The 25,734-nt window shown below is 40.2% G+C and overlaps 1 protein-coding gene across 1 annotated transcript in view; it reads left to right on the plus strand.

Annotated features, from left to right (window-relative positions):
• CDC20B (cell division cycle 20B) overlaps positions 1–25,734 on the plus strand; it is a 68,141-nt gene that overhangs the window by 22,210 nt on the left and 20,197 nt on the right. Inside the window, exons 3-6 of the mRNA XM_025270529.3 lie at positions 8,353–8,572; positions 11,522–11,652; positions 14,986–15,079; positions 22,352–22,462. Coding sequence (XP_025126314.3) covers positions 8,353–8,572; positions 11,522–11,652; positions 14,986–15,079; positions 22,352–22,462 — 556 coding nt within the window. The remainder of the gene's footprint in view (positions 1–8,352; positions 8,573–11,521; positions 11,653–14,985; positions 15,080–22,351; positions 22,463–25,734) is intronic.

Consider the following 25,734-nt stretch of genomic DNA (forward strand, 5'->3'; position numbering starts at 1 on the left):
TTATTTCATAAATTGCTTCCCTTTAAAGAAGACAGTTCCAGGACTTTCCAATGCAGGGATGCGGGTTCGAATCCTGGTGGGGAAATTAAGATCCCACCAGCTGTGTGGCACAACCGATAAAAAATAAAGAATACAGTTCCTTTTGGGCCTCCTTTCCTCTGGACGAGGTATCCCAGGTGCCTTCACCCCATTCGTGTGTTGCTCTGTTACTGTGTTTTCCCTGATCTCCTATTATTGTGGTCTCTTTCCTCCAAATAAAATCAAATTTTGAATCCTGGCTTGTCCATCTCCTTTTAAAAGAATGGTTCTGAGACTGGCTGCAGTTCTCCAGATGAGTTCTGACTCGTGCAGAGATAATCAGATCTTGCCTGCTTTTTTCCTGGACGCTGTTTTTCCTTTACTAAGAGCTAAAATTGCACTACTTAAGCAAAGTAATGGCGTTATGCTGTTGTCTCATATTCTGGAGGTGGTAGTTTAAAACTGCCTGTCATTTTCACTTCTTATCAGTTCTTTCCCACGTTAGGCCTGTGCAGTGAAAACAATCTAAATGGGAAGATTTTTCACATATTCTTATTGAATGGAGTTTTGCTGACTTTGGTCTTTGTCCCAGGTTTTATATTTTTAATATTTTAACTTTCTTCTCAACTTGGGAAAAATAGTTTTGATAATTTCCCATTCAAACCACTAATAACAAATTGAACAGTGTTAGGCCAGGGACAGCCCCCCTGTAGTATATTGCAGGGGGATTCATTCAGGCTCACATGGATCCAATAAGACTTGTGCCTTCCAGACTGCTGTCTGCAAGCTACTTATTTCTAGTGACTTATTCCTCCTATTGGAAAACCATGAAAAACATTTGTCTATCTAAATTTGGGGGGCATTTTCTCATTTGTCATCATAGATCACTAATCAGTGTCCATTCTGGAAGTGTTGCCAGTGTTCTGAGGTTTCATTTATCTGGTCCCAGAGATTGAACTTATTTAAAATGCTCAGATGAGTACTTACTGCTTAATTTATCTCACTCTCCAGTTTCTGCAGAAATGTTTATTATATGCTGTCCAATTTGAAAATCATTCTTAATGGAAAAGAAAGAAAGAAGATAGCTTATTTCCCTGCCTCTAGATTCTTTCTTAAATCCCTTGTGCCTTTTCAGGATTAATTGCCTCAGAGGAAAGAGATTCATTCATTTGTTCATGCACTCCTAGATGCCAATAAATATCCTGTAATCTGAGGCTAGTAAGAGAAAAGACAGAGTCTCTGGTCTTCAGGAACTGCTGATATAGTAGGAGGACATAAAAATAATCAGGAAAGTGAAATATGAGCTGTCTTAGTCTGTGTGGGCTGCTGTAACAAAACACCACAGACTGGGCAGCTTATAAACAATAGGATTTTATTTCTCACAGTTTTGGAGGCTGGAAGTCTGAGGTCAGGGTCCCAGTGTGGCCAGCTGAAGGCTGTCTGGTGGGCCGCAGACTTCTTGCTGTGCCCTCCCGTAGTGGAAGCAGCTGGATAGCTCTGTGGGGCCTCTTTTCTAAGGGCATGAATCCCATTCTTTACCATCTGAGCTTCCCTGGTGGTTCAGATGGTAGACTCTGTCTCCAGTATAGGAGACCTGGGTTCGATCCCTGGGTTGGGAAGATCCCCTGGAGAAGGGCATGGCAACCCACTCCTGTATTCCCACCTGGAAAATCCCATGGACAGAGGAGCCTGGTGGGCTACACCCCATGGAGTTGCCAAGAGTTGGACATGACTGAGCGACTAACTTTGCTTTCACTTTGCCCTCATGACCTATTCACTTCCTAAAGGCCTCACCTACTGACACCAACCATTAGGGGTTAGGATTTCAATATGATTTTGTGGAGGAAGAGGGGAGAGACACAAACACTGAGACTACAGCATGAGCAGAGATGTTAAAAGCACGGGGACTGAAGACGGAATGGCTTTGTGAGTTGAAACCGCAGGTTGCCCTGGTCGGTTATGAGGTTGTGCACTGCATGCTGCGGGGGCTGTCGTGTTGGGTACAATTGCGGTGGCCTGAATCCTGGATCTCCTACTTGTCAGCGCTGTGTCTTTGCTCAAGTTATCTTGTTCAAGCCTGTTAACCTTCACTTTCCAGCTCTGGAGAATGGGGGAAATAATTGTACCTATCTCATTGCGTTGTGATGAAGTTTTAAAGAAAAATCCTTTAATGCATTTATCTCAGTGCTTGGCACATACTGAGCACTCAATGAATGCTGTTATTATTCATAAAATGTGGCTTGGCTCTATCGGAAGCACACACAGTGAGCCACGGAAGCATAAGGAGTGCTAAGTATTAGTTTCTAATGACTGATGTAATAAATTACCACAAATTCTGTGGCTTAAAACAGCACACATGTGTTCTCTAACAGTTATGGAAGCTAGAGGTCCAGAGTCAGTTTCGCTGGCAGAAGCCAAGGAGTCAGCAGGGCCTTGCTTCTTCCAGAGGCACTAGGGGAGGAGCTGTTCCTTGCCTCTTCCAGTTTCTGGTGAGCCAGCATTTCTTGGTTGAGCAATGCTCCAGCCTCTGCCTCTGTGGTCGCATTGCCTTCTCCTCCTCTGTGTGTGGTCAAGTCTCCCTCTGCCTCCTTCTAGAGGGAGGGGTGACCCACATAATCCAAGATGATCTCCCCATCTCAAGGTCCTGACCTTGATAAACACGTCTGCAAAACCTCTTTGTCATAGGAGGGAACATTCAGAGGTTCTAGGGATTAGGACCTGCATATCTTGCTGCTGCTGCTGCTAAGTTGCTTCAGTCGTGTCCAACTCTGTGCGACCCCATAGATGGCAGCCCACCAGGCTCCCCCGTCCCTGGGATTCTCCAGGCAAGAACACTGGAGTGGGTTGCCATTTCCTTCTCCATTGCATGAAAGTGAAAAGTGAAAGCGAAGTCGCTCAGTCGTGTCTGACTCGTAGCAACCCCATGAACTGCAGCCTACCAGGCTCCTCCATCCATGGGATCTTCCAGGCAAGAGTACTGGAGTGGGGTGCCATTGCCTTCTCCGCCTGCATATCTTAGGGCGCCACTATTGTATCAGGATTCTCTAGAGAAACAGAATCAACAGGATATATTACAGAGACATAGACATAGACATTGACATAGACACAGACACCAATAGAGATATAGATAAGAAATTCATGAGGTTATGGGAGCTAAACCCCACAACCTTGCCATGTGCAAGCTGGAGAACCAGGAAAGCTGGTGGTATAATTCATTGCAAGTCCAAAGGCCTGAGAACAAGGGAACTGCTGATATAAGTCAAGGAATCTGAAGGTCTAAGAACCAGGAGCTCTGATATCTGAGGGCAGGAAAAGATGGACATCTCAGTTCAAGAAGCAAGAGAATTTGCCCTTCCTTTGTCTTTTTGCTCCATTTGGGCCCCTGGTGGATTGGATGGTGCCCATCCATTTTGGTGAGGGTGGATCTTTTGACTCAGTCTACTGAATCAACACTTTTGGGAAGGAGTTCTGGCTGACCCCAGCTACAAGGCTAGAAATTGCTCCTGCAGAGAACAGTTGAAAAGCATCCCAGATGGGGAAACTGTATGGTGAGAGTAACAGTGGACAAGTCAGAGAAACATGGCTCAGTGTCAGTGTCAGTGTGAAATTTCTTAATCATTTTTCTTAGCTGACATATTCTTTTCATATTCATATGACATATATTCAATTCATATTCAATTTGACATATTCAAATTCTTCTTTATTTTCCCTCTTCTAAACTCAGGATTATTTTGTTTTGATATATTTAAATTGGGGCTCCAAGAAAACCTTGGATCAAGAGCATCATGTTTGGTGCAAATTAATCTTCAAATGTGGTGGCTGCTCTCTTTCTTGCCACCAAGAAGGGAGAGGGTGGCTTGGCTGGTGTTTGCAGAGGTTGCAGACCTAACCCACAGCCTGAATGGGGCCCACAGGCTTGCTTTCCCATGGCATTTGAAAACTTTTAATCATTTGAAGACTTTAAGAAATAGGGAAATTGATGAAAAGTCTCAATTTCTGTTAAAACAGGGACAACGTGCCCCTCTGACTTTCTTCTTTTTTAAAAAACAATTATTTAATTATTCATTTTTGGCTGTGCTGGGTCTTCACTGCCGCACGGGCTTTTCTCCAGTTACAGTGAGCAGGGGCTACTCTCTAGTTGCCGTGTGCAGACTTCTCATTTGCGGACTTCTTTTTTTTTTTTTAATTTTATTTTATTTTTAAACTTTACATAATGACTTCTCATCGTAGTGCCTTCTCTTGTTTCAGAGCACGGACTCTAAGGTGAGCAGGCTCCAACAGTTGCAGCTCCCCCCAGGTTCTAGAGCACAGGCTCAGTAGTTGTGGTGCATGGGTTTAGCTGCTTTGCGGTATGTGGGCTCTTCCTGGAGCAGAGATCTGACCGTGTTTCCTGCATTGGCTGGAGGATTCTTGACCACTGAGCCGCCAGGGAAGCCCCCTGTCTTTCTTGGCTGAGACACGAGCCTTACAGTCGGAGAGAGATTCCCACCACCCAGTCTCCCTGTGCCTGCGGCTGAGCCTCTCCAGTCGTTGAGTTGACTCTGTGGTTTCCTTGGAGGACAGTAACACAGAAGTAGGAAGAGGAAAATCTGAGTGGGCCACGTTTCTCCTTGGGGGTCTGCTCCTGCCAGTTCCTTCCCTGTTGCCCCCTTGTCTAGACTTCTGAGTGGGAGACGCCTGATTTATGTTTCCCGGGCTCCCTCCTTCCTGCTTTTCAGCTTTCCTGTTCCTATTAAAAAACAATTACAAGGGTAGAACAATTGAAAGGCAAAAAAAATCGACCCCAAGCGACACTGTTCCTAGACACTGTTCAGAGCAGCAGAGGCCTCAGGCTCCCGACTTCTCTTTTTCTGGGGAAGGTGTCCTTTTGATGCCTTGGGGAGAGAATTCTTCTTGCCAGAAGAATCGACTGCCTGTCTGCAGTTGGGAAGGACGATCACTTTCACACATACTCACTAAAAAAAGCAAACAAAACCAATATTCCCTGCCTTAAATGTTCTCGCATGTTTTCTTTCTTCCTATCTTTCTTTTATAAATAGGAAGTGGGACCATATTGGAATACTCTTGTATAGTGTCCTTTTTTCACTTGTTAGTAGAGTGTAAGCATTTTCATGTTTTATTGAATTTTATTCTACTTGAAAGGTTTTTAAAATTGAAGTGAAATCATAAAATATAAAAACATAAAAATAAACATTTTCAAATGAAAAATTCAGTGGCCTTTAGTACATTCACAGTGTTGTACAACCGCCACCTCTATCTTCTTCCAAAATTCATCATCACAAAAGATGACTCAAAAAAAGAAAAAAGAAGACTCCATAACCATTAGGCAGTTTCTCCCCATTTCCTCCTTCCCCCAACACATGGAAACTACTGATCTGTGTTCTGTTTCTGTGGAGTTTACCTATTTTGGATATTTCACATACATGGAATCATACAATATGTTTCTGGCTTTTTTCACTTATAGTATTTTCAAGGTTTATCCACATTGTAGCATTTTATGAGTACTTCATTTCTTTTTATATGAGTAATATTCATATATATATGTTATATAGGAATATGTATGTATTCCATTGCACACATACTTCTGCCCTCAATTTTTTATCCATTTCAACCTTCTGGCTATTATGAATAATACAGCGGTGCAGGGAGGAAGCCATTTTTGACCCTATGATGACATTGTTTCTTTAACTTGCTTTTCTTTGCTTTTGCTATTATTCAGTTCAGTTTAGTTGCTAAGTTGTGTCTGACTTTGCGACCCCATGGACTGCAATTATATCGTACAGAATGGTTTGCCTCAGAATCCTGCCCCTCTGCCTGGCTGTTAAACTAACGTGTGCCTTTGTTCAGAACCCTGTCCACCCGTGGATGGCAGGAAGGGAGAAATTAACACATCCCTTGCCTGAGGCTTGCCATTCTAGGAGATGTTTGCAAGATTAATGGCTTTTTTACTTTGCTTCCTCACCTCCCCCTATCTCTGATCTATAAAAGAACCTGGCTTCCAGAACATGATAAGATGGTTATTTTGAGGCGCTAGCCTGTCATCTTCTTGGTCTGCTGGCTCCCTGATTAAAGTCTCTTCCTTTCCTCAACACCTCGTCTCTCAGATTCATTGGCCTGTCGTTTGGCAGCGAGCAGAGTGAGCTTGGAGTTGGTAACACTACTATGAACATCTGTACATTTGTATTTGAGTACCTGTTTTCATTTCTTTTGGGTATATACCTAGGAGTGGAATGCTGGTCATATGGTGATTCTCGGTTTAGCTTTTTGAGGAACTGCCAAACTTTTCCCACAGCAGCTGTACTGTTTCGCAATCCCATAAGGAATGTACAAAGATTCTAATTTCTCTACATACTCACCAACAATTATAGATAGATAAATTTATTGATTATAGTAGTGAGTGTGAAGTGGTGCTTCACTGCAGTTTTGATTTGCATTGCCCTAATGTGTGTCATTGTTTCTAATGACTGCAGAGCATTCCCTTCTATGGATGCCACAGTTCACCTGATCAGTTCTCCCCTGGTGAACACTGAGTCCCCTCATCTTTTTCCCTTATATACTGCATTACACATCCTCGTGTTCTCAGTTGAAAGTGTGGACTGTGGAGTCAGACAGAGAAGGTTAGGGTATAGCATCTCCATTTACTCACTGTGTGGTCTTAGGCAATTCACTTAAATTCTGAACCTCAGTTTCATCATTGGTAAGATGGGAATAAGTAACAGACTTGCTTTACCAAGTCTTCTGAGGATTATATATAAATGTGCATAAAGCTCTTAACACATGGGTTTGTATTGAGTGGTAAGCACTCAATAGATGCTGCAATCTTTGGTTTCTTCCTTGAATTCTTTGAGGTGACATTGCTAGGTCAGTAGAGGTTACGCACATAATAAAGGGCTTTTAACACACATTGCCAAATTGTCCTTTCCAAATACTAATTGACACTCCACCAGTACTACATGCCAGTGCTTGTTTCTAGAACCTTCAACATTAGGAAATATCATTTAAAAAAATTGCTAACATCTCATTATTGTTTTAAATTTGCATTTTTTGATTACAAATGAGCTTGAATATTTTGGGAGCATTTACATCTCTTTTGTGAACTGCTTTTTTATGTCTCATGCTCGTTTTTCCCATGGGATGGCAAATTTTCTAAATTTCTGTAAGAGCCCTTTATAGAAGGATATTAACCTAATATGGGCTTCCGTTTTAGCTCAGCTGATAAAGAATGCACCTGCAATGCAGGAGATCCCGATTCGATACCTGAGTTGGGAAGATCCCCTGGAGAAGGCTATCCATTCCAGGATTCTTGGGCTTCCCTGGTGGCTCAGACAGTAAGAATCTGCCTGCAATGTGGGAGACCTGGCTTCGATCCCTGGGTTGGGAAGATCCCCTGGAGGAGGGCATGGCGACCCACTCCAGTATCCTTTCCTGGAGAATCCCCATGGATAAAGGAGCCTGGTGGGCTACAGTCCATGGAGTCATAAAGAGTTGGACAGGACTGAGCAACTAAGCACAGCATATTAACCTAACATGGGGCTTCCCAGGTGGCTCTAGTGGTAAAGAACCTGCCTGCCAATGCAAGAGACTTGAGACACAGGTTCCATCCTGAGTCAGGAAAATCTCCTGGAGGGGGCATGGCAACCTATTTCAGTATTCTTGCCTGGAAAATCCCATGGACAGGGGAACCTGGGGCCTATAGTCAATAGGGTTGCAAAGAGTTAGACACGACCGAAACAACTTAGCAGGCACAACCTAATATGCCTGTCATTTTGTTAAAAAATGATTCATTTTCATTTTAATTCCACATAGCTCCAGGGCATGGCTCACCACTAAAGGATCTGTAACTACCAAACTCCTGCTGTTTCTCAGAAAGGATGGGCAGAAGTTGCGCAAGTTAGGCCTCAGTTTTCTTATCTGTGAAATGGATTGGACTAGAAAACTGCTGTTTATTTTCAGATTTTATGAAATTTTATGATTTTATGTAAGCATCTTATATGCTCAGTATATAGTGTTATTCATATTTTATATTTGTATGTAATAGTAATAAACATAAGCATAATCACTCCCTCAATTGCTTTGGTGTGTCTTGAGACCCTCAGCAGAGGCTCTGAGTATGTGTGTGTGTCTATGTTAAAATATGTAATCATATGTTTATTTTATATGCATATGTAAAATAACATTTTCCCAGGTCACAAAAATTAAAAATTTCGTGTATATGTATCAACATATACATTTTGTGTTGTACTAGATGAGTTGTTTATAATTCTCTTTTAAGGAATCTTAATGATTGTATCATTGAGGGTACTGTAAATCATGGATCTTTTTGTTATTAAATAGGTATTTAATGTAGTTAACACTACATACTCTAACTTCACCAGCAACTTGGCAAAGAGACTATCAGCTGAAGCTCCTGTTGCCAGTAGCCCGATTACCACAAGATGGCGGCAGAGCCAAGCTGGGGATGTGACAGGCCTTTCCTTTGGGGAAGAGCATTCAACTGCTGACCTCCCAGAAACTGTGCTGAAGATGACTCCTGAGAAAGAGACCTTGACTCCAGGTGAGGTAATAGAAATGCCACAAACCAGTTTTGAAATCTTAAAAAAAGATATATTTCTGAGAGAATCTGTCTTACAGAAATACCTAGTGTTGTATTTAGTCAACTGCTTTCTGTTTTTCTCCTTTTGAATAAGAAATTTCCAAGGGAGCAGGGGAAGGGGAGGGCTGAAACAAAACCAAAAGAAAGTATGTTGTATTTTAAATATGACATTACATTAGACACAATGAGGCACCATAGTCCTGAAGATTGAGAAGGAGCCCAAATCTTTTTTAAATCAATGAAATTCTCATGTAATAGTAAGTACCAATACTGAAAATAGCTGGCTGAAGCAACAGGAGATACAGGGTTGGAGGAAGGTCATCCTAATGGCTATCTTCTGAAAGATATTTTAAACTGAGGGGTGATTTTAATGCTGTTTCAGAGGAATTTCTGGCTAATTGTTTCAGAGGAATTTCTGACTAAAGTGGCTCCCTTTTCTTTCATAGGTCCTTAATTAATTAGTTATTTTCAAATAAGGCATTGCATGAGAAATTTAGAATTCTAAGAGATAATCAGACAAAATAATTTTATAATAAAGTCTATTTTATTTTCTATTTAAGTTTATACTACATATTAATAATAAAAAACATTGTTTTCTTGCTGTTTTGCTGGTGGGATTTCTTTCTTTTTGTTCCAGAACGATGAACACTGAGGACCTTCCCATCCTAAAAGGGATGTTTGTAGAGAGGTTCATTTGCTGTCATGCTTTGTGGACAAAATCTGAGAGGTCCAGGATTCCTTAGGCTAGTGGACGTGAACCCTTTGTTGATAACTGGGATGATTGTCAGTACTAGCATTCAACTGCAACATTTTCTTTCTCATTTGAGGTTCAGAGAGCCTCCTTCTTCTCTTTCAGTTCTGTTTCAGTTCAGCCGCTCAGTCGTGCCTGACTCTTTGCGACCCCATGAACCACAGCATGCCAGGCCTCCCTGTTCATCACCAACTCCCAGAGTCCACCCAAACCCATGTCCACTGAGTTGGTGATGCCATTCAACCATCTCATCCTCTGTCATCCCCTTCTCCTCCTGCCCTCAATCTTTCCCAGCATCAGGGTCTTTTCAAATGAGTCAGCTCTTTGCATCAGGTGGCCAAAGTATTGGAGTTTCAGCTTCAACATCAGTCCTACCAATGAACACGCAGGACTGATCTTTAGGATGGACTGGTTGGATCTCCTTGCAGTCCAAGAGACTCTCAAGAGTCTTCTCCAACACCACAGTTCAAAAGCATCAATTCTTCGGTGCTCAGCTTTCTTTATAGTCCAACTCTTACATCCATACATGACCACTGGAAAAACCATAGCCTTGACTGGACGGACCTTTGTTGACAAAGTAATGTCTCTGCTTTTCAATATGCTATCTAGGTTGGTCATAACTTTCCTTCCAAGGAGTAAGTGTCTTTTAATTTCATGGCTGCAGTCACCATCTTCAGTGATTTTGGAGCCCAGAAAAATAAAGTCAGCCACTGTTCCCACTGTTTTCCCATCTATTTCCCATGAAGTGATGGGACCAGATGCCATGATCTTCATTTTCTGAATGTTGAGCTTTAAGCCAACTTTTTCACTCTCCTCTTTCACTTTCATCAAGAGGCTCTTTAGTTTTTCTTCACTTTCTGCCATAAGGGTGGTGTAATTTGCATATCTGAGGTTCTTGATATTTCTCCCAGCACTCTTGATTCCAGCTTGTGCTTCCTCCAACCCAGCGTTTCTCATGATGTACTCTGCATATAAGTTAAACAAGCAGGGTGACAATATACAGCCTTGATGTACTCCTTTTCCTATTTGGAACCAGTCTGTTGTTCTATTTGCAGAACATTTCTGCAAAGTTGAAATTAGATTTTGGATTCCTCCTTCTTCTTAGATTTTGGATAGCCCAGAACTTGAGGGGTTGGGGTCTAGGAACATCAGTGACAGCTTATCCAGCACATGTTTGTCCGAATGAGAAGAGATTGTCACATGGCAAAAGGCCAAAATACTTAATCCAGTTGTCTCTTGGTTCCTCTGATGAACAAGTGATATAGCAGATTTTTAACTTAAGAAGATGACTTGTCAAGGTTTTCATTGCAGTTAAAAGTCTGGTAAAGGGCTTTCTCAGTCTTGAGAAGAGAATAGACATGGATAATAACAAGGTAAACAACATTGGCTCTTCCATGACAGTAACTTAGGAAGTATTTTACTAAAGTCACCTTGTCAAACTAGTTTTATATCTTTGTGTGCTAGGAAGAGGGAGAGGCGAAGTGTTTCGCTATAATCATGTAGTGAACATCAGTGACTGAAAGGCAAGCATCCCGTAGTGACTTCCTGGCAGGATGTTCACCGCCTGTGCAAACCAGCTACTCTTCTCATCATCATTTTAAGCTTTGAACTGTTTGTATCCATTCTTCAAATATGCAAATGTGTTCTTTCCACGCAGAGTTGAAGTGTTTCTGTTGCTGCTGCTGCTGCTGCTGCAGTTGGAGTCAGGTCTTTAATCTTGACATTTCCTCCTGGTTCTGAGGCCACAGAGGGAATTTCTCACCCAGTGTTCATTCATGAACCCAGTACCCTTGACCCTGTGCCGCCCCTCCACCCCACCCCGCCTAGGACTTTGGAGAGATGAGGGCCTACATATTCCCATTCTGTTCTATACATGCCAAAGGCTGACCTCCCACCAAAGGTTTAAGAGATTATGGTGGTGGTTTAGTCTCTAAGTTGTGTCCAACTCTTGCGACCCCATGGACTGTATGTAGCCTGCCAGGCTCCTCTATCCATGGGATTCTCCAGACAAGAATACTGGAGTAGGTTGCCATTTCCTTCTCCAGGGCATTTCCCCAACCCAGGAATCGAACCCAGGTCTCCTGCATTGCAGGCAGATTTTTTTACCAACTGAGCTATTACTTTAAAAACCAAATTCAAAGCTAAATGTTTTCTGGCAGGATCCTACAAGGAACCACTAAAGACCCCCAACAAAGGAAGTTCTGGAACAAATAACTCTGCTTTCCAGTTTGGCAAGGCCCCTCATGCACTGAACAGAGGCTGGAAGGATAAAGTTGCTTCAAAAGATCTGGTGGGTGAAGAGAGAAAACCAAAGATTTCTTATCTTGAGAAGCTCAAATAGCTGAGTCCCAAACGTGAGATAAAAGCTGGCTTAGCTGCTCTTACAAATCAATAAGGAAAGGATGGATTCCTGATAGGAAAAATGAGTGTATGAAGGACACTTCCAAAAAGAAACAGGGTTGTTAATTAACACACAAAAATTGTTTAATTAGCATCAATCAAAAAAGTGAAAATGAGACTAACCATCCAAAAGGTAAAGATTAAAAACAGAGGGACTTCCCCAGTGGTCCAGTGGTTAAAAGTCCCTGCGTCCAATGCTGGGGGTGTGGGTTTGATCCCTGGCCTGGGAACTAAGATTTTGCATGCCAAGCAGTGTGGTTAAAAAAAAAAAAAAAAGAATAAAATTATGCATACTATGTATCCTCTCGGTGCAAAGTTGTATTGTGTGGTCTTTTCCCAACTCTTTGGAAAGTGTGTGGTAAATGGTCTGCCCTTTGCCAGGTCGATTTGACTCCTCCTCTATAAGATGGTCTTTTCAAAATTTCCCTTAAGTCCTTGTGGTTTTTTTTTTTTTTTAATTTCTCTATGAAGTTAACTTAATTATTTTAAGGATCTTATTGATTATGATTCTAATATCATAGTCCACCCTAAATCCTTTGGGCACATTAAATATCAACAGCATGATTTTAGGTTTATCAAATCCAGTGAAGAGCCTCTGAAGGAATCAATGTTTCATTTAGAAAACTGAACTAGGAATGTCGTAAATTCTCAATTTAGGCAAAGTTAAAGTCATTTGGTGTGTGCTTCCTGTGTTCGGCATATGTGTTTTGCTGGAGGAACAATAAAATATTGTGAATGTGAAATTTAATTATTTGAATTCATATGCAGTTGCAAACAATTGTATTAGAGCAAGTCTTCTGCTAGGTGCTTTGCTGCTGGGTGGGGCTTCCCTGGTGGCTCAGATGGTAAAGAGTCTGCTTGCAGTGTGGGAGACCCGGCTTTGATCCGCGGGTCGGGAAGATCCCCTGGAGGAGGAAATGGCAAATCACTTCAATATTCTTGCCTGGAAAATCCCATGGGTGGAGGAGCCTGGCACGCTACAGTCCATGAGGTCGCAAAGAGTCGGACACGACTGAGTGACTTCACTTGTTACTTGCTTGTTGCTGGGTAAGGGTAAGACGGCCAGGGAGTTACGTTGAGGGAACCATGTGTGCTGTTGAACTCATGCCCAGGCCAGGCTATTAGCACTGTCCTTTCCACCCTCTACTGGTGACTGGAGTTTTTACTGCCCTGACTTCCAGGACTTCCCTTCTCCTTCCCCTTGTGCTGTCTGGTAACTGGTAGCAGCAAAGTTGGTGGCTCTGTTGGCGGGGTCACGATAGTGTGGGCAAGCTACCATCACTACAGCGATTGCTATCCAGCCTGGGCATCATCCCAGTTTCACTGGAGAACCTGGGCAGGGGATAATGGAGGCTGTTTTACTACTTTATGTAGAGCATTTATTGTCATGACTAATTGGGAGTCCAATAGCAGCAAAAACGGTGCAGATGTAAAGCGAGGTCTTTCATCTTGGCGGTGAACAGGTGTCTTCCTGTGGTCCTCAGAGGTCATCCAGAGGGTATTTCCATAGAGAGAGCTGAATAGCTATGGAGATGTTCAGAATTCTCATACCCAGCCAGCTGTATGCCAAGTTGCTCATTAAAGTAATAGTAGATCTCACCCAGCAAAGGGTATCCTAGGTGCATGAAGCACAAGCACACTATCTGGGAAGTGCCTTGGTCAGCTTTGTTGTCTCTACGGGATTCTGAAGATGATTCATTTTGATATTTGGCAAAACTAATACAATTATGTAAAGTTTAAAAATAAAATAAAATTAAAAAAAAAATAAAATAAAAAAAAAAAAAAAAAAAAGAATGAATCTGTGAAGAGTTGCACTGAGCTACTGGCCAGCAGGGCATTTAGAAATGGTATTTTATACCAGTTCTTCTCAAACAGGGGTGATTTTGCTCCCCACAGAGCATCTGACATGTCTGAAGATAGTTTTGATGATCAGAAGCCAGGGGGAAGGTATTTGGTAGACCACAACAATGCATTATTTGCCCATATTTCTGCAGTTGTGAAACTCTACTTTATATTTAATTTTTCTACTTTGAATACCTAAACATCCGTTGCCTATTATATGACGTAATATCTGGGAAGAAAGCCAAAATATCAAAGTGATGCTTGATGGAGAGACTTCTGTCTGAATTATAGTGATCCAGTGATTAAATGTATCATTGAGAAGGAGAAAAAAAGAATCTTCTTTGTTTTGACTATTCACTATTATATTTCTAGAATAAGTTCTTTTCTTTCCCCTTTTTACTAATTTGCCTCTTTTTTTTTTTATTTTTTTTATTTTTTTGCCTCTTTGTTTTTGATCAAAGTTAGATGTAAGAAAGGGGCTTCCCAGGTGACTCTAGTGGTAAAGAACTCGCCAGCCAATGCAGGTAGATGTACGGACACAGGTTAAATCCCTGGGTCAGAAAGATCTCTGGGATGAGGGCACGGCAACTTACTCCAGAATTCTTGCCTGGAGAATCTCCATGGACAGAGAAGCCTGTCAGGCTGCAGTCTATAGGGTTGCACAGAGTTGGACAGGACTGAAGCAACTTAGCACACACGCACAGATATAAGAATGTCAGGAGGGCTCATTGTATACTTGCCCAGAGAAATAGCAACTTGATTTTTGTGCTCATGTAAATTTAGACAATTGACTTAACCTCTCTGCGAGTTGATGTTCCCATTTCTCATGGGAAAAGGAGTTAGTGGAAAAGGACCTTTAAGATAACTAGTTTAATACCGCCCCCCGCAAAGAAACTAATACAACACTATAAAGCTATTTTGTTGTTTAGTCTCTCAGTCGTGTCTGACTCTTTGCGACCCTATGGACGGTAGCCCACCAGGCTCCTCTGTCCATGAAATTCTCCAAGCAAGAATACTGGTGTGGGTTGCCAATTCCTTCCCCTGGGGATCTTTCTTATCCAGGGATCGAATGTATGTCTCTTGCGTCTCCTGAACTGGCAGGCAAATTCTTTACCACTGTGCCACCAGGGAAGCCCATAAAGCAACTATACTTAAATAAAAATTAATTAAAAAAAGAAATAATATATTAGTAAAATGTTCAGTACTCTGTTCATTACACAGTGGTTATTTAATAAATAATGGCAACTATTGTAGTGTTGGTCTTACAGTGTGTAGTCTTTAACTTTCCAGTGAATTATCAGTTTTACTTCTACACCATGTAACACACCTGAGATGTACACAAATGTTTCTGAATAAGTATTCTCTTTGTGTTTGTTTTCAGAAATGCTTAAATCAGCTACTTTCAACCCAGAATGTGGCTCAGCAGGTTAATGGGAGCATGCAGTTCTGTGAGCGATCCCAATGCACTTGGAAAGGTGTGGGCCAAAGATTTCCCATCTGTCCTGCGTTCCCACCCTCCTCTCTCCCCGCATCCTTCATTTCTTCCTTATCTTAAAATATATTATTTCTACATTAGAACAAAAATCAGCATAATTATAAAGTTTGGATAATTCTCATAATCCTCTGTCTTAACTATCCCGACCTCTATACCCCATTTCCTAGAGGCAACCACCTTAGCTCTGCCAGCTATGCCCCCGGGTATTTACATCTAATTTCTGAATAATATTTGTAAACTATTAATTTATTTTTTTATAATTTTAGACTTAATTACAACTTTCTAGCATAGTAAGAACTTAGTTCTCCTCCTGTTTCATTCACTTCTCTCAGTCTATTTGTGTTACACTTTAACAAAGTAAAATTAGAATTTAATATTTATATCATATTACTATACAATTATTATTTGCTGACAAGCCAAATAGTGTACTCTAACTGTACCTCTTTTCTAGTTTAACTCTTTGTTTTTCCTGGAATTAAAAAGTTGCTTTCTCTTTTCATTTATTAGATACCTATGATATTATGACTGTGTTCCCTAAATGCTCTCATGCTTTGTTCCACAGCCATCAATAACCTTTTCCATGTACCTGCCCACATGGGTCCTTGTTTTCCTTGGCGGCCTCCTACCCAGAACCTGCTGAAGAGGCCACTGTCTCGGTCAGTGCCACGGCTGTAATTCTGGGGCTTCTCCTCTCCGATGCTAGAGCCACTGTTCCCTGGCAGCCATGTTGTGCTCTTTCTGGGTTTGCTGGTCTGAAAGTGTGCTTATTCCACTCTTACACTTGATTCATAGTTTGGCTGGCTACAGATGCTAGTCTTACTCAGAACTTTGTGGAAAAGGTATTGCTTTATTTTTTCCCAGCACCCGTTGTTGCTGCTGAGCCAGTCATATATTGCTGTGACTTCCTATCCTTTCTATGCCACCTGCTTTTTCTCTCTGAATACATATAGAAAAAAATTTATTGTTACTGTTTTAAAATTTCATGATGATAAAGGTTCGTGTATATTAAAAGTAAAGCCTCACTGTAAACGACAAACTCTAGTGGATCTTTCAGTCTTGGACACCTGTATCTTTTAATTCTTGGAAAGCTTCTTGAATTATTCTTTAGTAATTTCTTCATCTTTGTTTCTTTCTTTCTGAAATGTTGGCTGTAATTGTTGTTCCTTGTGGATTAATTCTCTTATTTTTTTCTATTCTATTTTTCATCTCATTTTCTTTCCTTCTACTTCTAGGTGGTTCCCTCACTCTGTGTACTAGCCTTGCCATTTAAATTTATTTTGGCCATCCTAGGAGAAGGCAATGGCACCCCACTCCAGTACTCTTGCCTGGAAAATCCCATGGACGGAGGAGCCTGGTAGGCTGCAGTCCATGGGGTCGCTAAGAGTCGGACACGACTGAGCGACTTCACTTTCATGCATTGGAGAAGGGAATGGCAACCCACTCCAGTGTTCTTGCCTGGAGAATCCCAGGGATGGTGGAGCCTGATGGGCTGCCGTCTGTGGGGTCACACAGAGTCGGACATGACTGAAGCGACTTAGCAGCAGCAGCAGTTTTAATTTTAGAGTTTCTTGGACATCGTCAGGCCTCTCTCCTTCCCCTCACCTTCCTCCCTCTGCCTCCTCCCTCTCTCCCTCCCTCATTTCTTTCCTGTCTGTCCTCCCTTCCCCCTTCTTTCCTTCCTTCCTTCTTTCTTTCCAGCATCCTGTTCATGCTTCATTCATGTACATACTATTTTCTCTTATTTCTTTGAAAAATTTCATATAAAGCTTTAAAAGTATTGCTGTTCTTCCTGAATTGTCTTTCTTTGGTTAGCTCCTCCCCCAGTAGTTTTGGTTTCACTCTTTCAGAGTTAAAGCTTTCTGAAGTGTGTGGTGTTCTGGAAATAGAACTAAAGAATTGTGGGCTACTAAAATCAGTATAACAGTTTTCACACAATCTATCTTTGCTCATGCTCTTGAGTTAAGAGGTTGTAATTTTTTGTTTATTCAGAGAATAAACACCTGGTTTCTTTTGACCTGTGCACATGTGTGTATGGGTGTGTGTACAGGGTGTGTGTGTGTGTGTATGTGTGAACTTGACATCTTTCAACCAACTCATCTCTTTCTAAACTTTCGCTATGTCTCTGAGCCCTGACCCCTTGTGGGGTTTCTGCAAGACAAATCAGCTTGCTTTTCTTTACCATGGCCCCTCTATAGGCATTCGAGTTTCATTTTTCATGTTTCTCCTGGTCAGTTATCAAACCTTTACCCATTTTGCAGAAAATTATTGCAATCTCTTCTTGCTGCTCTATTCACTCCCATACTCTTTGTTCTTATATCTCCACACCTTAAGAAGTCATTAGCTGTCATTCTGGTGAGGTTGAAAATAGAAGGCAGAGGAAGTACACCTATGTGACCCTTCCTCTGACTTGACTGCAAATCTGTTGCTCTGCTTTAGAGAGATCATTGGTGGTGACACTGAAGAAGATTTGAAAGGGAGAGCTGTTGGAAGCAGAGACTAACTGAAAGGAACATTCTATGTAGGACTCTATTCTTAATTCTCTCAAGGAGATTTAAAATGCGAAATGCATTCCACATAGGCCAGATAACTAATTTTAGGAAAATGGATCACTGGGATAAATTTTATCCAGATACTGTGCATGTAAAGTATTTCTTTATGCCTTGTCTATATTTGATAAAACTCTGAAACCTCACAGTGGACACCTCCTGTGACTTGTAAGTGTACCTATTGAACCTAGTGGACACCTCTTGTGACTTGTAAATATACCTATTGGACCCAAAGCTGGTACAGATCTTTGGGTGGTGATGTCATGAGTGTGTCAGGGCAGGTCTGCAGCCATGCAGTGGAGAGATATTGCTCCTGTGGCAGTTTCTAGAAGGTCTTCCTTCCATTCTGCATTTAATGCTCCCAATGTTATTTACCTTGCATTCCACGTGTTCTCCTTCTTACTTCCCCTTTCCATCTTGGAAGTCTTTTTGTCATTCATGATATTGTTATCATCGTTGGAAAATAATTGATTAAGAGTCTAGCTCTGTGAGAGAAACTTAAGAGAACCCGTGGTTCAATTAATTCATAAATGCCAAGGAGACTTGCCTGTTACATTTCCCTCTGGGAGAAGATAACTTTGTGCATGCGTGCTTTTCATTCCTCTGTTTCCCAGCAGTACAAAGGGGACAAACAGTTAGATCATAAAAATAGGCACAAAAGTTGAAGGCTGGCTGAATATTCTTTTGGGTGGTTTGGGAATATACAGTTGGAAGAATGAGTGAATCATATCCTTTCCTTCTTTATTCTTTTCCTTATAATTGTGTTTTCTTAAAAGCAGAATATCTGGGGCCATGTCTTACCATAGCTCTCCCACTTTCTTCTGATCTGATCAGTAACAAGTTCGTGTTTCTGTAACATGCTGAATATTTGACGTAGAATAGAAATATGATATGATGCGTGTGCTTATTTGCCCAGTCGTGTCCAACTCTTTGTGACCTCTTCAACTGTAGCCCACCAGGCTCCTCTGTCCATGGGATTCTCCAGGCAAGAATACTGGAGTGGGTAGCCATTCCCTTCTCCAGAGGATCTTCCTGACCCAAGGATCGAACGTGGGTCTCTTGCATTGCAGGTGTATTCTTTACCACTTGTACCACCTACATTCTATAAAAGCAGAGAGAATATACCTTTATTATTTTGATATCCTAGGAGATCTATCTACCTCTGTGTATGTATGTGTGTATTAATCTCTCTATCCATCCTATTTTTTTAGAGAAGTTTTGAATTCACAGCAAAATTGAACATAAAATAACAGGGTTCTTGTATATACTTGCCCTAACATATGCACAGCTTTCCCCACTATCACCATCCCACACTGGATTAGTACATTTGTTATCATTGATGAACCTCATTGACACTATTATTATCATCCAAAGTCCATCGTTTACACTAGGGCTCACTCTTGGTGGTGTATATTCTATGGATTTTGACAAATGTGTAATGATACGTATCCACCATTATAACAGCAGATAGAAGAGACTTACTGTTCTAAAAATCTTTTATACTTCACCTATTCATCTCTCTCTCTTCCTCTAACCCTGGCAAACTTTTCGCTGTTTCCATAGTTTTACTTTTCCTAGAATGTCATTTAGTTGGAATCATACAGTATGTAGCCTTTTCATATAGGATTCTTTCACTTAGTAGTATGCATTTAAGCTTCCTCCTTGTCTTCTTATGGCTTGACAGCTCATTTCTTTCTAGCACTAAATGATATTCTATTGTCTGGATGTACCACAGTTTATTTATGCATTCACCTATTTGAAGACATCTTGGTTGCTTCCAAGTTTTGGCAATTATGAATAAAGCTGCTATAAATATCTGTGTAAAGGTTTCTCTGTCGACATAAGCTTTCTACTCACTTGAGTAAATATCAAAGTGTGCAGTTGCTGGATTATATGATAAGAGCATATTTAGTTTCATATGAAACTGCCCAACTATCTTCCAAAGTGGCTGTATCATTTTGCATTCCCACCAGCAATGAATAAAAGCTCCTGTTGTTCCACATCCTTGCCAGAATTTGGTGGTGGTCAGTGTTTCAGATTTTGGCTGTTCTAACAGATGTGTAGTGGTATCTCATTGTTTTAACTTGCAATTCTCTAATGAAATATAATGAAAAAGATGTTGAACATCTTTTCTTATGCTTATTTACCGTCTTTCTTGGTGAGGTGTTCAGCTATTTTGCCCATTTTTAAATTGAAATTTTTGTTTTGTTGTTGTTGAGGTTTAAGAGTTTCTTTGTATATTTTGGGTAAGAGTCCTTTATCACATATGTCTTTTGCAAATATTTTTCTCAGTCTGTGGTTTATCTTCTCACTCTTTAGGCATGTCTTGTGGAGAGCAGAAGTTTCTAATTTTAATGAAATCCAGCATATCAGTGATTTCCTTCATGGATCATGCTTTTCGTATTATATTTAAAAAGTCACTGCCAGAGAATTCCCTGGTAGTCCAGTGGGTAGGACTCAGCACTTGCACTGCCATGGACCTGAGTTCAATCCCTGGTTGGGGACCTAAGATCCTGTAAGCTGTGCAGCATGGCAAAAGAAAAAACGTCATTTCCAAAACTGAGGAGATCTAGATTTTTTCCTGTATTACTTTCTAGGAATTTTATAGCTTTGTGTTTTACTTTTAGGTCTACAATCCATTTTGAGTTAATTTTTGAGTTCTGTGGTTTTTTTTTTTTAACTTTTTATTTTGTATTGGCATACAGTTGATTAACAGTGTTGTGATAGTATCAGGTGGACCACAAGGAACTCAGTGATACATATGGATATACATGTATCCATTCTCCCCCAATAGGTCTGTGTTTAGATACATTTTTTTAAAAATTGAGGCATAGTTGACTTCCAACTTTATGTTAGTTTCAGGTGTACAGCAAAGTGATTCAGTTATTTTTTTCCAGATTGTCTGTGGATATTCGGTTTTTCCAACACCATTTGTTGAAAAAACTAATTTTCTCGATTTTATTGCCTTTCCTCCTTCGTCAGAGATCAGTTGACTCTATTTTTGTGGGTCTATTTGTGGGATCTCTATTCTCTTCCACGGATATATTTGTTGTTTTGCAAATACTACACTATCTTTTTTGCTGTTATTCAGTCGCCAGGTCGTGTCCAACTCTTCATGACCCCATGGACTGCAGCATACCAGGCTTCCCTGTTCCTCATCATCTCCTGGGGTTTGCCCAAGTTCATGTCCATTGAATCAGTGATGCCTTGATTACTGTAGCTTTTTAGTGAGTCTTAAAGTCAGATTGTGTTGACTTTTTTCCACATACACTTTACAACCAGCTTGGCAATGTTTACACAGTAACTTGCTAGGATTTTAACTTGTAGAGCATAGTATCTATAAATCAAGGTGGGAAGAGCTAATGTTAATAATATTTAGTCTTGTTATCCATGTACATGAAATACCTCTTCATTTATTTAGCTTTTTTTTGATTAGTGTTTTGTAGTTTTCCCTTATACAGACCTTGTACATATTTTGTTGGATTTATATTTAAGTATTTAATTTGGGGGGACTTATGTAAATGGTATTGTGCTTTTAAAGTTCCAGTAGCTTGTTGCTAGTATATAGGAAAGTAATTGACTTTTGTATATTAATCTTATATCTTTTTATAATCACCCATTAGTTCCAGAAGTTTTTTGTTGGTTCTTTGGGTATTACTTTAAAAAAAATATAGAATGTTATATTAGCTTCAGGTATGCAGCATTAATGATATATTTGTATATATTACAAATGATCACCACAATAAATCTAGTTTACAACTGTCACCAGATATAGTGACAGAATTTTTTTCTTGTGATGATAACTTTTAAGATCTACTTTTTAAGCACTTTCAACATGCTGTACATTAGAGTTTCATGATTTATTTATTTTGTAACTAACAGTTTGTACTTGATTTTTTTGAACCATTATTGGCAGTGCTTGGGTATATATTTCTAGTAACCTTGTAATTCTCACAACTGCAGGTTTTCATAGTTAGCACTGAGTCTATGAGTAACTATGTGGCTTCTTGGTGTGGCATTGTGAAGCTCTCTTTCATTTATCAGAAGCTATGTGGTCATAGGGACCACAAGTCACCTGGGTGGGCTCATTTCCTGTTGATCATGTCATTCTCAGTTTGATGCAAGCCAGGTGGTTGGAAAGATGAAAAGACAGTGGCTTGTGGTTTAGACTTAGTGGGGTCTTTTGATGAGAAGTAAAACTGAGTACAAGATATAACCTTAAATTCACATAGTCATGGGTAACACTAGCCTAAAGTAACTCTGCATGCTGTGGTACGGTGAGAAAAAGAGTAAAATCAATGAATCAACAGTTTTATTGACAAAGACTCAGAGCAGAGCTTAGGTCTATTAGAGAATTTTTGATATTATAGACACATGGATACATGACCATTACTTTGGTCTTAAAATCTCAAGTGACAGAACAAATATTCAAAGCATGATGTAGTGTCTCTGTGTGCTCCCCACAAGCTCTGTCATTACATTTAGGTCTGGTACTCATGTGCTTTTTATTAGAAATGTCATTGAATATTTTTTTTAAAGTGTTTAAATAAATACTGAAGTCTGTTTCTTCCTTTCCTCCCCCTGCAGCTTGTAATTCAGTTTTATCATGATGACCACGTTCTTGTTCACTCCAATATCTCTTAATACTTGCAAGGATTAATATTTTGTTTTCAGGATTATAGTGCAGAACTGTTTGTTTCTTGCAGGCTGCAGAGATGGAGTCAGAGATGGATACTTCCAAAGATTCAGTGATACAAACTATTCTATACTCCAACCAGAGGTGAAGATTCATCTTACAGGACTTCCAAATGACTATTGTATGTTATTGTTTAGCTCATGAATTAAAACACTGAAATGACAGAATGTATCCCGTGCTGTAGCATAAACTTGAAATTTGATTCTGGAAGAAGCAAATGGCCTTGTGCCTCATGCTTTAATGGTGTACCATCCAAATATGTTTACTATCGTGAGTTTTTCATTGTAGAATTTTCATATTCAGGAATAGGCATTGTTTGTCTTGGTGGGGCACAAGAGGCACACATTTTGTTTTACTGTAATAGAATGAACTATATAGATGATGACCTACTCTTATGCTTATATTTTAAACACGGATAAATCTTACCAGTCAAACAACTGTATAGGCTGTTTGTCCCTAGTTTCTTCTTATGTCTCTAGCTTGTGATCTGGTTGGGAAAATGAGACTAACCCACACTGAACTGCTACCAACATGCCAGTGTAAAGTATAAATAATACATTGTGGGGTATAACAAGCTGTAAGACTGTATATAGTTTGGTGATCTTTGTAGTTGTCTGGAAAGACTTTGTGGAGCTACTAAGACTTGAGATGTGTCTTAAAAAGATGGGTAGGCTTGGAGGAGTGGAAAAGAGAAGACAGAGCATTTTCAGCAATGTTAGCAACATGAACAAAAGCAGGACGTTGGTAATTAATAATAATCAGTGGCAATGAGGAGGATACTTTAGGGAGTGGGGAATAGCGGGTGGATGCAGATTATAGAGAAATTTCAAAGTCTGAAGCAGATTTTTAGATTTGTGGTGCAAATTCTCAACTAGGTGAAACATCAAAGGAAAATTCATGGCAGAGTATGCAGAATGCATTTAGTAGGAGAGTTAACAAAATGTAAGGGACTGTTTTCTCTGCATGAGGAAAAATATATGGGATGAGGGATAAATTTAAGATTATTCCAAGTTTTGAAGCAGGAGAAGGATGGTGTCACTGAAAAGACAAGTTAGCAGGAAAAATGGTATGAGGAGGGAAGACTTTTCTTGCAGTATTACATTTAAGGGAACAGTGAGACATTTAAGAGTTTCTGGGAAATCATTATAAATGAGGTTGGTGAAAGAGAGGAAAGGCTGGAGTATAGGTCAGATGACTATGTTTGAAGCTGACAGCTAGGGTGAGCTCTTCTGGTGAGGGAGAAAGAGCAGAGGGATGAGGTTTGGTTCTAGGGCACGTTCATAGAGAGGAATAAGCAGGAAAAACATAAAATCATTAAAGGGAACAGTTCCCCCATCATTCTTCTCCTATACCTTCTTCTCTAAGAGAATTTATTGCCATGACTAATGAAAACTGAAGAATTCATTTCAAGAGATGTTTAAAAAGCACACCACTCATATTAAAAAACAAACAAAAACCTTTTTTCCCCCTCTTCCCCTTCAGGCCATTACCCCTTTTGTCTCCCTTTGACAGCGGAAAACTGTCAAAAGATGTCCATAATTCACAGTTTGTTATTTTCTCTCCCATTTTGTTTTTAAGCCTTGCTAGTCAGTTCTTAAATCTCCCCATTCCATTGAAACTGCTCTTTGTAACATCACCCAAAATTCTTCACTGCTAAATCTAACAATCACTTTTTGGAGCTCATTTACATAACTCTGTCAACCACAGTTGAGACAATTGGTCACTCACTTCTCCTTGATATCCCATTGTCTTTGTTTGCCTCCTAGTTTTCTGTTAACTCTTTCTTGGTCTTTTTGTTTTTCTTTTGCTGATTGCCCTCCTCTTCTGTCTCTTGGCCTCTTAAATTTCAAAGTGCACCAAATCTCATTCCTTGGACATCTTTTCTTTCTGACTTCTACGTTAGTTGATCTGTTGGCTTTCTGGCTATATCTCCTTGTATTATGTTTTTAGTTATTGCTTTAGGGACTGCAATGCAGTCTAAATTTTCTCAGTCTACCTAGAATTACTGCTGCATATTTTACACAATATGTAAAAATCTTGCAGTCATGTGTTTCCCCAACTCTCAGCTTTTTTTGGAGAATTACTTTAGTTGTCTATGTTTTAAATCTATGTGCATTGACAACTTCACCATTGTTAAAAGTTTTAGTTTAAAAATCCATACATATTTGTGTGAGGGAAAAATGGTCCTTTTATTTTCCCAAATATTTACCAATTATAACATTCCCCTCCATTCCCAAAGAGCCAAATGTCCCTCTTATATAACTTACTTTCAGTCAAAAACCTTCTGTTAGTATTCGCAGATCAGGTCTCTTATTGAAGGCTTCTCTTACCCTTATTGTGAAATATTTGCTTGATACAGAATTCTGGCTTGCCAGATATATTTTCAGCATTTTAAAGGTGTTGCACTGACTTTTGGCCTCTATGGTTTCTGGTGAGCACTCATTTGAAACCTTGTTCTCTTATTTCCAAGACCTGACTCCAGTTACATATACATTAGATATGTTGTTGTCTGCCTACAATGTAGGAAACATGGGTTCAATCCCTGGGTCAGGAAGATCTCCTAGAGAAGGCAATGGCACCCCACTCCAGTATTCTTGCCTAGAAAATCCCATGGATGGAGGAGCCTGGCAGGCTACAGTCCATGGGGTTGCAAAGAGTGGGACACGACTGAACGACTTCACTTTCACTTTTAAATCTGTGGATATTATTCCACCAATCCCTAAGGTTCTGTCCATTTCTTCAAAAAATTTTTCCTCCATGTTTTTTAGATTGGATAATACAACTTTTCCTTGTACTTACACACTTTCAAGTTAGGCTGAGGTGTGTGTGGGTTCATACACTCACAATTAGAGGATGCCTTTCTGTGGTCCTCTCCCTTCCCAGGCTTTCTCCTCATACTTTGGCCACCTTGAGCTCCTTTCTCTGATTTCTTTGACCAGAAACAAGGTAGGCTTTCTATTGGAGTTTGAACTGCTGCTGCTATTCTATGATTGGCCTCCCCCCCACCATCAGTGTAAAGCTGTGTAAGGAGAAAAGTGGAAAACTCCCCCCTGGGTGGATTGCCTCCCCAAGTTTTCACTTCCTTAACTTGATTTACCTGCTTTTGCTTATTTTCCAGAGTTCTCAGGTGTTTGTTTGTTTTTCAAATTTTGTTTAGAGTTTGTAGTTTGCATCGGTGGGAGGGATGAGCTATAGGGAGCTTAGACTGCTCTGGTGGAACTGGTGAGCTTCATAGTTTCATACTGATGTGTGTCAATCAGGATAGGAGTTTCTGTCTTATAAGAAATAAGATCAGATATGGCTTAGTATGTGGTCATACAAATACGGTTTCTCTGAGCACTCATGTAATTCTTAGAGTGTAAGATAGAGAATACTAAGAACTTCCAGGTATCA

The sequence above is a fragment of the Bubalus bubalis genome, chromosome 19 (assembly GCF_019923935.1).
Source record: "Bubalus bubalis isolate 160015118507 breed Murrah chromosome 19, NDDB_SH_1, whole genome shotgun sequence".
In the NCBI taxonomy this organism is placed as follows: Eukaryota; Metazoa; Chordata; class Mammalia; order Artiodactyla; family Bovidae; genus Bubalus; species Bubalus bubalis.